Source organism: Pithys albifrons, chromosome 18 (assembly GCF_047495875.1).
Source record: "Pithys albifrons albifrons isolate INPA30051 chromosome 18, PitAlb_v1, whole genome shotgun sequence".
NCBI lineage: Eukaryota > Metazoa > Chordata > Aves > Passeriformes > Thamnophilidae > Pithys > Pithys albifrons.
The window spans coordinates 8925407-8942387 of record NC_092475.1 but is presented as its reverse complement, the minus strand read 5'-3'; the positions used below and the strand labels follow the sequence as shown (position 1 = coordinate 8942387).

The 16981-nt window shown below is 37.7% G+C and overlaps 1 protein-coding gene across 8 annotated transcripts in view; it reads right to left on the bottom strand.

The window, feature by feature from the left end:
• ZMYND8 (zinc finger MYND-type containing 8) overlaps positions 1-16981 on the bottom strand; it is a 51287-nt gene that overhangs the window by 10432 nt on the left and 23874 nt on the right. For 7 of the 8 annotated variants that reach the window (XM_071573264.1, XM_071573257.1, XM_071573263.1 and 4 more), the window contains exons 4-15: positions 15721-15939; positions 14735-14848; positions 12945-13037; positions 11560-11647; positions 10809-10864; positions 10238-10315; positions 9104-9219; positions 7573-8054; positions 7082-7225; positions 4614-4766; positions 3425-3925; positions 1593-1967 (exon numbers count right to left, since the gene is read on the bottom strand). In XM_071573264.1, the coding sequence (XP_071429365.1) occupies positions 1593-1967; positions 3425-3925; positions 4614-4766; positions 7082-7225; positions 7573-8054; positions 9104-9219; positions 10238-10315; positions 10809-10864; positions 11560-11647; positions 12945-13037; positions 14735-14848; positions 15721-15939 (2419 nt within the window). The remainder of the gene's footprint in view (positions 1-1592; positions 1968-3424; positions 3926-4613; positions 4767-7081; positions 7226-7572; positions 8055-9103; positions 9220-10237; positions 10316-10808; positions 10865-11559; positions 11648-12944; positions 13038-14734; positions 14849-15720; positions 15940-16981) is intronic. The other variant, XM_071573262.1, reaches the window with a different exon arrangement.

Here is a 16981-nt window from a genome sequence, read left to right as displayed (position 1 = left end):
TTTCTGTGTTATTCCCATTCTTTTGGTATTAATGCTACTAACTATTATTAGAGTTGCAACAGGTTTAATACACAGATATTCAGATCAACATTAGCCTTTCACTGGCTGCAGATCAAGGAATGCAACACTAATTAACTCATTAAAGCAAAGAAGTTATTCATGGTGTTAAACAGGATAGGAAACATTTTCTCATTTTTGGTCAATATTTCAAACAATTGTAAACAGTGAATAATTTTTTTTAAAACAGAGTAAAAATCAAAAAATGCAAATACTTTTGCCTTTTCATCTCTAATGACTTACCTGCCTCAGTATTTTAAAAGTTTGGTGTTTTTTTAGAACAAGACTTTTAAAGTTATTTTTACGGATTCATATTAAACAAGATGCCTCCATTGCCAGTATACTAAAAAATGGAATTATTGAAATAAAAAACTTATTCATATTTATCTCTATGTATTATATTTTTGTTCACGTCAAGTCAGTATATAAGAAATCTATACTTTTATAGCTTTCATTTGACAGATTTCTAGTCTATAATATTTAAGATGGAACATTGCTATGATGTGCTTAATAAGTAAACAATATTGATAAAATAAACTCATGGGCTAAACTTTAAGTTTTCATATTATTATGGTGTGAATTAAAGTATGATTCTATTAAAATAAGGCTTCACCAAGTTTCGCATTTGTTTTTCCTCACTAAATATTTCTGTATCAAATTTGTGCAGTCTGCAAGTAGAAAGATATCCCTTCCTCAACTCTGCTTAAATAAGGGACACAAAAGCAGTCTAGGACCAGAGAAATGAGCCTCTGATGAACGTCTGCATGTGAGCCATTACCTAAACCTCTCTTCTCTATGGAATCACCAGGGTGCCAGTGGTTTTAGCAGAGGGGAGAAGGTCTATTCATCAGGCACAGCAGTAAACATTTCAGTTTATTAACTTGAAATTAAAATGAAGCTAATTTACATAAAGCTGCTGTTCTGTAAAGTGAAGCAACAGCAGCTCAGGCTTGTGTTACCCTGTGCCTGCTAATGGTGAAACCTCCAGCAAAGGGATGGTAAGAAAACAGTTGTGAAAACATTCTAAAATGCCAGGGCTGTTTGTTCAGTAAACTGCCACCAAAGTTTTGTTAAACAACAGGGATTTCAAAGACAAACAGAGCCTGGGTAATTTCAATGTTGTCAAATTATACTCTGAAAAACCGTTCAGATCAGCTTCTTGTCAGGTAAAACTGGAAGCAATTTGTACACTGAGTGGTAAACATGCAAGTGGAATAGTTAATGGTTTTATTCTATAGTTCAAAATATAATTCAGTTTGGTCTACAAAATCTTTGATGGCTAAGAACAGCAAAAATATTTACACAGACACACACAGTTTTTTTGTCATTACAATAAGAAGACACGACTCTAAATACATTCCAGAAAGAGCAGGTATGATGAGTAAGTTGCTGTATCTTAAAGCTACTTATCAGAGTAGAACCACACTGAGATTTTGTTTATATGGAAGAAGTCCTGGCTGGGCAGCCTTGGAGCACTGAGATCACTGCTGGGGAATTACTGGCACCACAGGCATATTGAGTTAGAAATTGTGTACCTTTAACTGCTTGTCTTGTCTGGTATCTTGTCCCTTGGGAGGACTGAGGCTGCTGTGACTGAGACTGCTGGCTGTGCTGCTGCTGTTGCTGTCTCTGTACCTTCTGCATGTGCCATTTCTGAGAGGATGTCTGGAATTTATTTGAAGAATTCCACACCACCCGCTGCACAGCAGGGGCAGTCTCCTTGGGCAGCAGCGGCCTCTGCTTTTTCACAGGGCTCCCTGTGGCTGCAGATGGAGCACTGGCAGTGGAAGCAGCACTGGTGGTTGCTGTCACACCAGCTGGGGGGGTCTGAGCTGCAGAACGGGTGAGCACTGGAGTTTCTGGTAGAGGCTGAGTGCTTGCACTGGAGGAAGGTGGAGTTTTACCTACAACTAAACAAACATAAAATTTCACAACAGTTTTTCACCAACACATCTCATTCATAATTCTCCATCTAATTTTTGGAAGACCTTCCAATCTTCTTTGAATTATTTTCCTCAAAAGTAACTGATACTCTACAAGTCATTTCAGTCTAGTTGAAGTTGGTGACAATTCAGATGCATCAATAACGAAGCAAAACAAAACAAAAGTACAAAGCCCAGAAAAATCAGCCTGAACTCCCTCAGAATTTATGAGAGGTTAGCACTTGTCAGGATGTTTCTGCATTACCATTTACACCTGTCATCCCAATTTCTATCAGGAGAAAAATGCATTCTAAGCTATCAATGACTGAACAGTGAGTGAAAGAATAGCACATTAAAAATTTTCTAAACAACAGTGAACTGGCATTGAGAACCAAATGCAGATGACACCAAGTTGGGCGAGAGTGTTGATCTGCTTGAGGGTAGAAAGGCACTGCAGAGAGATCTTGACAGACTGGACTGAAGGGCAACAGAGCTGGGGAAGGGTCTAGAAAACAAGCAGCTGAGACAACTGGGGTTGTTTAGTTGTTTAGTCTGGAGAAGTCAGGGGGACCTTGCTGCTCTAAAACTACCTGCCGTGTCTCAAGCGAAAGGATGAGAGGAAATGGCCTTAAGAATCCCCAAAATTACAATTCTGTTTTCATTTTATAAGCTTATTTCCGGATTCTCTAACAATAAACACTTATCCATTAAATTGTGTTTTAAAATTCAAAATCCAGGGGCATTAAGTAGTCTTCTAAAGTACACTTAGTTAATGGATTTAAAATAATGTTTTCTATAACATGACTGAGCCAACACACTATAAAATATCCACAAGAAAATAAAGATATGAGTAAAATATTTTTCAATCTAACCATTCAAATCTGTTTTTCTGTTTGGTTTTGTCAAAAGGCTAACATGCAAAACAAGCTTAGCCAAAGCACATTACTCATTAACTGAGATTGCTTTCCTCTTTTAGCAACACAGAAACATGGGACAATATCCCAGAGACAACACGTGACTTAACTGTTCTTTTCATTATCACTGAGAGTGTTTACATTGGTTTGAATGAGATCTTATGCAATTCGTATGTTTGGTAAGTTCCAACTTCTTCTGTATCTGCAACTTTGGGAGATCAATGGAAATGTAAAGATTCAACTGAAAGACCAAACCACTCCAAAAAAACCCTCTACATTTGTCACAGAGCACACATTAGATATTCATAGTTCTACTCTGCTGAAAGAAAATAATGGAATAGATTTTGTTTAAACCAGAAACTACAATGGGTATTGAAAACTTTTTTCATAGTTACAAAGAATGAAAAGTCATTCCTAAAAATTGCTGTAGTACAGATTTTTATCTTAATGCAAAAATAAAGGTAACAATTCTGTCTGGTAACAGCCCTTCAGAACAGAAGGAAAAAAATGAAGGAAAAGATTTCATCCTACCATCTTGTTTGGGAGAAGGTTCTTTAGATTCTTTCTTGTTTTTCCTTCCTTCACGAGGACAATGATCATCTCCTAAATCGATGACAAGTTCACTCTCAGAATCAGAGTCCAGGCCCAGATGCACAGTTGGAGAGTCCGTTTCATCTTTACCTTTCAGCTTCTCTTTTGCAGGATGCTGTAAACTTTTCCCCTTTTCAGAAAAGTCTTTTTCAGTGTCTGAAACAGACTTTTCCTTGATCAATTCTTCTGTTTTCTCTACTTCTGGGCTTGTGCTTTTAAGTTCCTCCTTGTCTTCATTCTGTGCTGGGGGCTTCGGTTTTTTTTTCAAGCTTGATTCTTTGTCACTTCTTGTACCTTCCTTGTCATCACCATCTTCTTGGTCATTCTTTGATTTCTGATCCTCATCACTATATTCACTGTCACTTGTGTCAGATTTTTCAGAATCTTCAGAGTCACTGTGTTCTACTGCAGTATAAACAGCTTCAGAGATTTCATTTATTCCTAATTGTGGGGAGGAAAATACATTCCATGCTGACATCCAACTGAGTGAAATTACCAGAAAAAACTCCTCTATATACTGGAACAAAGTGTACACATACCATTACCTTAACTGTCAGTCCTTAAGCTACAAACACTATCTCAGAACAAGAGTATATAGGAAATAACTTCTACATACTCCAATTAATCCTTTTATTTCATTCAATGGCCCTCCTTTCCCTGCTTTTTTCCACACCTGCAAGCTCTTTTGTTCAACTAAGGACCCAATGCTGGCAAACACAACAAGGAATTATTTTTATCCACAAGAAACCACTTTAAAATCACTAATACTATTTAGCTGATGACAATTACTTACATCCTAATTTGTGCAACTGACAGAACTTGGGTACAAAGTCTCAAATTTTGATTTACAAAGCAAATAGTAAGATTATCTGTCATCCCACATCAGAATGGTACAAAAACAGATTAAAAGGTGAAAGTTTTTTGACAAAAATTTGGAACATCAGGTCTCACTGTTTTAAAGTAAACTAGTTCAGTGCATTCTACTTGCCTCAAAGAGTTCAAACATCCTCTACTCCTAACACACAAAATATTTAAGGTTTTACTAGTCAAAAACTTACTTAAACCTCCAATTCAGAACTTCCACAAGTGTATCCTTGAGACGTCCACTGTGTTCTTGAGGGACACTTACCCAGTTGTGCTTTACAACTCTCTATTGTCTTGTCCAGGTTCAGCTGGAACCTGCTGCGGATCTGCCGCTTTGGCGAGATGAGCTGCACTGGAGTGCTCTGCTGCTGCACCGACTCACTCAGCTCCTTCAGATCCATCTCAGCTTTGCTACGGTCTAGGAAAAGGAACAGAATCTCAGAAAAATATTTTACAAAAGGAACAGAGATCATTTATTTCACTTCTTTTACAATTGTGGGCTAAATAATAGTTCTAAAATGACTTTACTACAAACTCCCTCTCGGACACAACATATTTCACACATAAAACGTGTGCAATCAATTGTGTGGACATTTTCTCCACCAATGTGAAACCACCATTCAGGTCTGTAAGCTTCTGACAGCACCTCTACGAAGCTACTGCTGGTATTTACTGCTGCTAGCAGTGTTTTCACAGAGAAAATTAAACAGAAACAAAAATCCTTATAGTCAGCATTTAAAATCCAAAAGTTAAGTCATGAGAATACATATAAAAATGTGGATTGTTACACTGGAGATGTTAATAAATTCAAAATAAAATAATGAAGTTTTCAATATATGTCAGCAAAATCTTGAGTTTTCATCTACATGTAGTGACTTTTCCCTCTGTCTGCAAAGAGCACACACACTACAGGAATAAAGCTAAAACTGTCTTAGCAACTAAGTTTCACATTTTTGCTTCAATTTTTCCATTTCAGAGACTGTATTTCTGTGGCACAGTCCTACCCTTTACTCTTTGCCAAGAGTGCTGACACTCCATCAGCGCTCAGGGCACTAAACCAGCTGGAGTTAGCTGGTGGAAGAGGAAGGGCACATGAAGAAAGGGGAAGGGATGGAGAGGAGAATTATATTTGGCCAGTTTAACTCCATGCACTGGCCCATGGTAGTATTAAAAGAGCCAGTGCTATATGCTGGGAAAGGTCAGAGGCTGTGGAGAAAACAAAAGGTAACACAGGCACAATGTGCATTTGTGCTTTGTTTAAAGTTTTGTTCCAGGTACTGTGCCTTATTTTACTTTAAATAGATATATATATTTACAAGACATATTCTGTTGATGTACAACTCAGAGAGAAGTAAAATAAATTCAAAGGGCTGAGCCAGTGATTCCTCTGACCAGACACCCCTCTGTAAGTTTGAATTGCAGGATCTGAGTCCTCCTACTACTCTACTCAATACACAAAGTCTCTTTGTTTCTGGGAGTTTCACTTCTGTTTTTGCAGAGAGAAACCCCGTTCATATTATGCAGGACAATGAGTCACAATAAGTTATATCACAGAATCACAGAACAATCCACATCTGGCATAGCTGACACAAATGAAGAAGATTTGCCATTTTCATTCCTATCACCGAAGAGTATATTTAGCAAAGGAAATTGCCCAAAGCTGGAAAAATGATACTCAACTTGAAAGCCTTCAAGCAGTTCTTTTATGGTATTACTCATGGACCATAACACTGGATTCCACACTATTTACTCAAAATGTTCTATGCTTCAGCTGATGTCTCCCATCTGGGGCTCAAACAACTGCAGCACTACAGATTTTTAGTGTTTTTCCAAATGCAAAGCCACCTCAGGTGAGATGACAAACAGCTGCAGTGCAGCAGAAGAAATTAATTCTATATTATGTCCACACAAATAGATTAACATGCTGAAAAATAGCCTTGTTATCTTGTATCCACAATCAGAGTATCTGTAAGGTACTGAAGACATAATTCAGCATTTGAACTCAGGCCTTCCTGAAATAACTGGCCAATACCAAGGGAGGGAATCCTGTTTCTCTGGGTAATAACATGTGGACGTAAAGAGTAGCCAGAACTGAATCAGAATACTCACAGGAACAAAGCACAGCTGAGGAAACTGATTTACATCCATTTGGCTGTACGAACTATTTTATCAACTTAATACTTACCTATTCCATCTTTCAAAATTCCACAGTCACAAAATTTACTTCTAGGGAGTTTTAAGACTTTAAGAATTCTGCTAATTCCTTCTATCCATCTATCTCCCTAGAGAGGGATGGATGGTCAGTGAGGAGGTGATGCAAGGGAGAAGAAGCCCTAGTAAATCCTAAAGATCACAAGAAAACCTTGCCAACAATTCCCTTGAGAGACTGAGGGGAGAAGAGCAGCAAAGTTCATGTAATTACAACCTTTAGAAACTTACCTATTGTTTAGAAATGTTCACTTGGACGGTTGAGGGAAAAAAAATCATCCTTTAACTTTTACCTTTCATTAACACAAAGTAACAATAACAGAAATGTTCTTTAATAAAACAATGCAAAAACCCCCAGCAAATTTGATGAAACAATAATTACTGTGCCTCATTTAAATGTGCCTCATTTAAAGACTTTTGTTCATTTAAAGCCACACCAGCAAGTTTGTCCATATTACATTGCATTGACACCACCATAATTTGTTCAGCTGTAAGAATATTAGGTTTGCAAAGGTCAAGACTAACCAAGATTAAGATTCAGAATGCTTCCTGGAGTGGAAGTTCTTTCTTGCTTAGCAGAAATTGGCGTTGAGGCTTGAGGAGAGAAAGGTTTGGGGCTGCCTGACAAGCTCCCTGCTTGACCTGTTCTTGTTGGTGCTGTTGGAGAAGCTGAAAAAGCACAAAATTAATAAAGACAGATTGAAAACAAGAATAACTCCTAGCCATGAAAAATCTAACTCTTTTTGTATTTACTTTCACTCTCCATTCATTTTGATAATTACAACTATTTCCTACTATTTAAACAGAAGGGGTTGGTCACTTATCAAGATTATTTATTCCTTCTCAACATGACAGAGAGAACTGATGTTTCTTATCTGTGATACTGAAAGTTAAACTCATCTCTTTTCTAAAATTTCTTCTTAAACCAAGTCATAATGCAGTCTATCTTTAAACATACATGGAATAAAACTAGTGCATTACCACAGTCCTTAACCCCACTTTTTTTTTTATTTTACCTGTATTTTTCTCAATAAAGTCCATGGATTCTTCACTGGCACTAAAATGACTGGAAGTTGCTTTTTTCTCTGCATCCTGTTCAACATCAGATCCAGTGTGAACTGATGAGTTTGTGCTCATTGGTGACCGTGGCATATCTGTCAGTGAAATCCTACGGCCTGTACTACTGCTCAGCATAGACTTGCTCATCAGAATCTTGGGTGATGCTGTCATATCAAAGTTCAGTTTGATTTTCTCTTGCTTGTCTGTCTTTGCAGTTCCAGCAGTTGGGTTTGCAGGGTCTAACAACATTTGGTATTGATTGTTGGGAGTATATGGTGTCCGGAAAGGTGCGTAATTAAATACTCCAAATTTTCTACGAATGTTATCAACATAAACCTCCATTTCTTGCATTGCACTATTGAAGATGCTTTTAGTCTTTTTCACAGAAAAAGGAATTTCTTTAGACATGAGGTAGCAATTATTTATTGGAACCCAGGCCCTATATATAAAACAGAAAAATAAAAGATAACATAACTACATTTCATGCTGTGGATTGACACTGGCAAATTTTGGGCACATGCTAATTAATTTTAGCCTAATCATGAAGATATGTACACCTCAGATTATTTCAAAGAACTTTTATGACATTCCTTAAACAGGTCAGTGTTTAGTTTTGGTAAGTAAGCAAATTGCATGCCTTAGATTATCACTACCTTATTTGACTTTATCAAGTAGCACATAAAACATGAATAAATACTGGTCAAATATGACAAAATACTCCTTATTAGAATAGTTCATGTAACTGTGAGACAACCATTGCTAAACAGTCTTTCCATCTGTCGTAGTTGGTAAAAAAATATAACAAGCAGGTCAGGAAAAAAGATGCTTTACAAGCACATTCTTAAAATCATTTTATACCCCATGTCACGTTGACCAAACTCCTCAACATCAGTAAAAGTATCAGCAAGAACTATACAGAATTTATTTATCATGAAATCTGGCAGACCCTAAAACTGTGCTTCCCAAAATTCTAAGATGCCAGGAACTTTGACTTTATTTCATGGCCCTATACAGTTGTGGTTTACAGTACATGTTTTTATCACTATATGGATTCATATTTTTAAATTCATGACAAATCAACTTGTATTAATCATGACCGTCTCCACCTAAGCAGAGGGTTCCCAAGTACACAAAACTGAACAACTTTCAGAGTAAAACTGGCATTTTCAACACAGGTTGAAAATGTTATGTTTAGACAACATAAACAACTTTATTGGCTTCTTCAACCTGTAAGAACTACTATTCTCCACAGCACAGCACCAGACACAGGAATTAACTTGCATACTCACCAGATTTTGTATGTACTAATCTTACAAACACAGCTCACATTCTACAGATATCATGTAAGGAAAACTGTCTATGTTATATTATTATGTAGTTTGTTACAGTCCAGGTTCAAAAGACAGGATCCAAAAACTCTTAAGCATACAAAACTACAACAGGAATTCTTTAAGTACAGCCAAAGACATCCTTTGGTTAAATTCCCACCTGTCATGTTGGCCAAAGAAACGGGCATCGACTTGCCCATCTTTATCCCTCAGTGCTTTAGCAGGCCAGAATGGAAAGCCTTTGAGTTTAGCCCAGACCAAAGGGTGGGGATTGCTCTAGAGGAAGAGGCAAAATACACAGTAAGAAAAGGCAAGCAGTACTACCTTCAAATCAGATAATAAACGTATTTTTTAATTGTATACATTATTACATTCAATAAAGATCCAACACACTCAAGGCACTTGCCAAGTATAAAATTCCATTTTACTATATACATATAAATCCTGAGAGGACAAATGATACAATTGTATAAAAAACACCCGAGACACAAAACCTTACATGCCTCAACTAAACTAATTGCAATTGCACTTCTTTATTCGTTTAGTTTTGATTAGTCCCCTCCAAATGTGTAGGATGACATAAGTTAGGCTAGGGCCAATCTTTGAAATGCTCTTTATTTTCACTCAAGTCTGTGTCTTGGCAGAGCATGAGACACTGAAGTGTCCTTGAATTAGGTTAAGCACTGCTTAGCAACAACCAATACATCAGTGTTGTCAACATTATTCTCATACTAAATCCAAAACAGGATTGTTTCAGCCACTAAGAAGGAAATGAACTCTATCCCAGCCGAAACCAGGACCATCCAAGAACTTCATGGATTATACACTTCTGCTGAAGAATCTTAACTTCTCAAGTTTGGTGTAGTATTAAACAGAAAACAGACAACCTATCGATAGGTCATGAAAGAAAAATCAAGTGTAAATTCTCAGTTGCACACCTGCAGAGAGACATTCCCATTTCAGAAATCCTCCCTGAGTGTTGGTACTACGTGCAAGCACACATGACACAGGAGCAATTATCTCATATTTGAGGACAAACAACTTGAGCACTGAACTGGTTGCTGACATCCTTTACAGTTATTTCCTACTGAACCAATTCTTTTGCAAAAACATCTTTATACAGTCTGACTCCACAAAGAACATCCTATAGCAGCACAAGCTATCTGGTAAATTACAGCAGCATTCCTCAACTCAGTAACCACCACAGGTTTAAAACAAAGATAGGATAAGAGACCAGTGAAATGAGAACTGCTAGTTTAATGCAGTAGCCAGACTACCATAACCCTTGACTTACACAAGGCTCACAAAACCAATTTTCTCGTTTTTGGCAAGCAGCTAAATAACATTCCGGACATACTTCAATTTCATTCATCTGAAAAGACAAAAGCAAAGTTATTGAAGAGATTAAAGAAGAGTCCAAAGTGTGATCAGTATTGTTAGCCTGTCTGGTTTGCTAGCACAATTTATCCACAAATTTGTGGTCATAAATCAACATTTCCAAGGTGCCCAAGGAGGCCAATGGCACCTGGCTGGTATCAGCAGTATTGTGGCCAGCAGGACCAGGCAGTGACTGTTCCCCTGTACTGGGCACTGCTGAGGCATCTCGATCCTGTCTTTGTGCAGAATCCACATACTCACTTTTTTCTCTTCCCTCCCCTCCCTGGAAATTATAATTATAAATAGTGAATATCCTCATGAAAGACACATTAGCCAAACATCATTCTGTAGACCACGGATAAGAAAGCCAATAAAAATTACAGTTCTGCAACACACACATTAAAAAGCGTATTTTATTTCACTCATGGATACATGAAATGGAACACTTGAAAAATACAGAACAATTAAGTTAATTGGGGCACTCATACCTCATGCTCACAGATTTTGATGATGACTTTTGCTGTCTGTGTCAATTTGTGATTTCCTGAGGAAACAATAAAATGCTTTAACCAAGAGAATTGTTATGCAACAATTATGATAAAATCAACAGTTTTCAGATTGAAAAGTTAGTGATAAAAACAAAAGAGAACATCTAAAAGATGATGTAGAAACCTGTCTGCAAACTACATGCTTACAAAAGCAGGATATCAGCACTTTTCTTCTCAACTCTAACACTGTAATTATCTTTAAATGCTCCTTTTTGAAGCCTACTGCAGCCCTCCCACCACCAATGCTACTGCAGCCCTCCCACCACCAATGCACTGAAAGAGTCCTCATATTCAGTGAGGAATGTACTGTGTGATCTGCTCAATTAGGTCTCAGTTAAGTGCTGCACAATGCAAAATGCTACAGCAACTTGGGGGTTGGCACTATGTGATCTTTAAGGTCCATTCCAATCCAAACCATTCAATGATTTCATGAACTCAAACAATTCTGTGATTTTAACTTAAGTAAAGTTTTTTTTCTAAGGTGGAATGAGCACGTGACAGCACAGGCTGTCTTTAGCCCTACAGTCAGTTGTCACACACACACGAAAAAAATCTGTTATGTTTAGGCATTATGGTAATTACCAGGAAGATACTTTCAGCATTTGCCATCATAGAAACCTACAAACTCCTTCATGACTTTAACTATTTCAAAGTTTCTTAGTTGAGGACATAAGTACATATCAATACTTACCCCCATTGTAAATAATGCAGTTGTGCAAAATCCATTTGGCATCAGCCAAAAATGCTTCAGTGCAACCGTACATTTTCTTTTTAACATTCTGTAAAGAAGAAATTGAGAATGTATCAGGAAATAGAAACAAGAAAAAAGTGACAGCTTCTTCCTCAAGGTTGTTTCCTATCAGTCAGACAATTAATAAAACTGACCCCTCTTAAGTGTTCAAGGCCAGGTTGGATGGGGCTTGAAGAACCTGGTTTAGTGGAAGGTGTCCCTGCCCACAGGAGGGGGTTGGAATTAAATGATCCTTAAAGTCCCTTCCAATCCAAACCATTCTGTTATTCTGTAACACCTATTTACTGCAAGACTTATGATCCTAAATACTTAAGAATCTCTCAAATTCAGTGTGTCTTCTGACTGCCCTGAAAATCTATTACCTATTTAAACTACCCTTAAATAGTGAATTATTTAGATCAACATCTTCAACATTTCAAAAAAAGCCCTGTTAAATTTCCTGACACATCAAATTCCATCTGATGTTTCTGCAGGAAAGTGAGTCTGTGGTTTCTCTACTGACATATTATCACTCCATAGCAGTTTTATTTTTTAATTCTTACAAGACCCAGAAAAATGACTGGTCATAGTACACTAGACAGATTGTTTAATATTCCAGTCTACCCACTAGGTAAAGCAATTTGATTAGATAAAATTAGTCCCATGGTTTTGTTACACCTTTATACCACAGACACCAGCCTCCACTGCAAGGATACGGAGAATGAAAACGTGTCTGTCTTCCCAAGGTGCTGACAGAACAAAGCTCTGCAATGATTCACTCTTCATTAAGCAGTAGAGAATGGAGAATTTCTTCATTATATGATACTTCTAATTTATTATTGAACTGACAACGAAAATCCCATTATCCACCTCTTGACTGTTTCTGTTTTATTCTACACATCAGGTGCAGTGGAAATTACAGTATTTGTTGAACAATCAGTAAAATGAGTCTGGAATAACCCCTGGATATACATCAAATGGTCCCAGACTAATGAACCAGTGATCCATAAACAGCTTGCAAACATGATGACCAAATGAAAACCCTGCTTAAAGAAGTGGAGACCATTCCTGGAATTAGATGAATTTAACAGAAGGAAGTCAGCAGTGTAAGCTTGTCTTTTTCACACTGTTTTTCCTGAGCATTTGTCACTAGTTCAGACAAAACAGTGAACTTGTTTAGGTGGCAAGTGATTGTTTTAAACTATCTGAATTGACTTCTATAATAACAAAAAAACCCCATCAAAATAATTGCAAGCAGCTTCTCTGCCCTGCCATCAAATACTTCAGAGCTCTTACAGATGGAAATCAAATTCAAGGAACCTTCCTCTGTTAAGTGTCATACAAACCTTCTCTAATGTACAAAGGTCCATTGGATGAAAGATATATTCTGCATAATCTGGGTGTTGATCCAGCGAAACTGGCTTTTGAAATGGCTCTGTCTGTCAGGGGAAATAATAAACCACACTGCTTACTAATACTGAACAGTTTCATCAATGACACAATACTCATTTTTCTAACACTGCTTCCAACTGTGTTATCAGAGAAAATTCTTCAAAGGTAATTATAAAGTGTTGTGAGGAAGTAAATTATTAGAAAACAATAGGAATTAAAAGGTCCCATTTGACTGGTTTTTCATATGCTGGACATAATGAATTGCAAAAATCAGGAGTTTCATTAAATGTACTGTTGTGATTTACAGTCAGGGTTTTTTTGTGTAGAGTATTAGATGAGGCTCAACAGAGCATTTTTACCAGAAGAAAGACACTAAATTTCCAATTCACAAGATCCACAAATACTTTTTCCTGACTCTCATTAGAATCACAACTTTCAAAACAATCACAGCTTGATAATGCAAACACAGTTGAACTTCTATCAGAGGGACTCCACACTGTATCTGCCAATATGGAGGGACTGAAATTCATGGACCAAAACCAGTTAAAGTTCTTGATACCAACACAACAGGTTATTAGTAAAATGCCTGAAGGGCAAAACATCTCAATGACATTGATTACACATGAGCTTTCTAACCACATTTTCAAAACACTTTGTGAATTTAATACAAACAAACACTGACACTGCTACTGAAAAGCTGCACTTAAAGCTTCCAAGGGCTCCATCTGACAGTATTTACCACTCCAGAGTGAAAGGATTCAAAGAGCCAAAATCTGTCAGTACCCAAGGGTAAGAAATTGCCACTATTGTTCTGCTAAAATCCTTGTCATAGAGAAAAAGAGACGCAGAGAGCCCATGACTCTGCACATATGGTTTTTCCAACATACCCTATGGTTACTGTAACACTGCAGGCACAGAGACACCCTCTCTGCTCCTCTAACTTACGTACTGAGAGCAAGAGGAGTTAAGACAACCCTTGGTAACTCATCACATCACATTTTGATTAACTGTTATCTTCACACATGTGAAAACCAGGCACAGCCTGCAGGGCAGAGAACAAGTGGCCAGAATTGTTCAAACTTAGAAGCAAGAATGAGTGACTGGAATAGCTGAAATTTTGAGGCATGGTGATTTTGAGGAGTCTAAGGCAGAGACAACCTGGAGGAAAGCCAATTTTACCTCCACAATAAATATTAAAAGAACAGCAGCCTCGAAATGCATGAAATTAATGGCTGGTTTCCACACACCGAGGAAAACTTAAGTATTTCAGAAGTGTATGATACAACTGATTTCTGTGGCAAGAACCATTTCTACTGACAGATAGCAGCTATGTTTTCAACAGGTATAATCAGTAATACAACAGGGCCTGGGCCCAAGGGTCCTTTCCATATAACTGTATTGGGAATAGATCATGTCTCCTCGTTTCCCTTGTATCTCAGAAATACCCCTGTCCACTTTCAGAGAGTGAAACCATGTTCCACTGGAAAACCAAACTGTATTTTCACTATATCTACTGAAAATACATCCAGAAGTTAAATCAAGAAACTACATCTTAAATGCACTCCAAAGCAGTCTCTAGAACCTCAGCTGCTCTGCCTGTGCAGGACAGGTGGCAGGCAGCACAGAAGCTCTCCCAGACAAACTGATAAACCAGGTTCATCATTCAGTAAAGGAAGCAAAATCCAGGATTATGACAAACATTTGATCCAAGTATTTAAAGAAAAAATAACAAACATTTCCTTACCCCTGGCTGTTTCATTTTCTGTAGTGCAAACTTCAGTAGATATGATAGCTGTTCAATGGTGAGCATTGTCATTGCTTTACTCTGTGTTTCGATGCATTCTGCGACTGTGATTTTCTACAAGTTCAGATTAAAAAAACATTTAGTCAGCAAACATTTCTAGGTAAATCCTTCTCCACTGAAACATTCTAGTACTCACATGGAACATAATAGCTGTTTTGTAAGTTAAAAAAACCCCTTTCTGATGATGCAGTGTAGGTACTTCAGATGTTTGTTTTACTTGGTTTTTGTTCTTGGTATGTTCATTAAGAAAAAAAAGAAAAAAGAACAGAAAATTATCCATCATCTTCACACAAAGTGAATGTGTGAATACATAAAATTCCCAAATACAATGTGGGTTCACAGCAATGTGAACAAGTGAGAAGGCTCTAATACAATAAGTGATCAAAGTGATCAAAGAAAAACACGTAATAAACAAATTTGCTTTCATTACAGATAACTGGATGCTAAGTATTCTCTTCCCAGAAACCTTTGGAGAGGAACAATTAACTTCTTCCTCAGCCCCACCAAAAAAACCAGTAATAAAATACCCACTTGTTTATGTAGACCCCACAGTACCCCTTTTTTGGCACTGATGAAAAACTGATCAGCCCTCTAGGAGAAGCACAAGTTACAGTAGTGGAAAACTGCAGAATGTTTTCAGAATCAGTGGTGCCTGATGAAGAGATCACTCTTTGAAATGGTGCTTTTCTAAAGCTGGAAACACGAAGGAAGTTGAAGACTCATGGTAAAAAGGCAAACACAACCCAGGCACACCCACAGGACAAGTGGTGAAGCAGAGCCATGGATGGCTCCTCTTCTGTACAGACTTTTCTGGTACCTTTACCAAGAGGCAATATAGGAATAAGCCAGAAACATTTCAGAACACAGAAACAGCTGCTTAAATCTCAAAAAACAAGAAAGAAATCCACTCCTTATATCAAACTAACCTCACATTCTGGGCAAAACCAATCCCCCTCTGGTTCGGCTGTCAGTTTCAGACACTTAGCATGATAAACCCGAGGACAGAGTTCACAGCAGAGGACTTGGCCTTCCCGATGACAAACCCAGCAATAGAAATCATTCCGTCCATCCTGTGGTACAACATCAACAGGGTCTGTGGTGAGTGGCTGCTTCATATAGTAAAACGGACCATGTCTTAGTTCTGACTGAAATGTAGGCAAGAAAAACAGGTTTGGTTTCAAAACAAATTTGCATTTTTTCAAATCATAATATTCATAATATATAAGCAAACAGCAATTTACAGAGTTTGATTAACATATATGCAAGCACAGTATCTTAGTCATTGCACAAAATCATTCATAAAGAAGTTTACTTCTGATTCAGGTGTCAAATCACAGTTTGCACTCAAGACCAGAAATAAATTTTTGTGGCAAGTGAGGGCATCGAGTGCAAGACATGCAATCCAACAAGAGACAGCAAACACTTTTAGCTTCAAGAAAGAAGTATTGCTATAGAAGCTATTAGGTCTTCTAAACTCAGAATTCCATGGGGTTGTGCAAGCTCAATACTGAGATATTTAGTGGTGGCTAAATCTGGGACAACTGAAGAAGTTAGTCCTGAAACAAGGAGTAGAACACCATGCAAATCTGAGCTAGTTTGCAGCAGTTCACAGCTTTGCACCATGAAGCAAGCCAGGGCCAATTCTGATTAATAAGGCAAACTGTAGAGAAGGAGGACGAAGGAGCAAATTCACATCCTGAGGAGCCACCTCTGCTACAGGAGCAGGAACACTGGAACAGATTTCATTCATCATCTAAATGCGTATCAAAAGTTAAGACTCACAATCTCCATTGGTTTGCCTGAACTAGAAAACAGTGTTAACTTTGTAACCTGCATGAACTGTTCTTCCACCTGAGCCCGACAGCTCAAAGACGACACAGCTGATGCCAAAACACAAGAAGTGAAGAGTCTGGGATGGCTTAGGTGGGTCCACAGATACCTGAAGTTTGTTACATCAGCTTTGAAGAGCTGCTAACAATTTATTGAGAAATTTCACATTAATTTCTCTCAGTTTTGGTGGGTTTCATTTTGTATTCTACAGATGATAAAGTTTGAAAAGACACTTTGTTCCCACCACAGAAATGGGCAAACTGGTATTTCTGTACTTTCTCTATATAGACATTTAATCCTATAATAGGACGAGACTTTCAGAAGGACGGGTCTATGAGATCTTGTGGAATAAGTGGG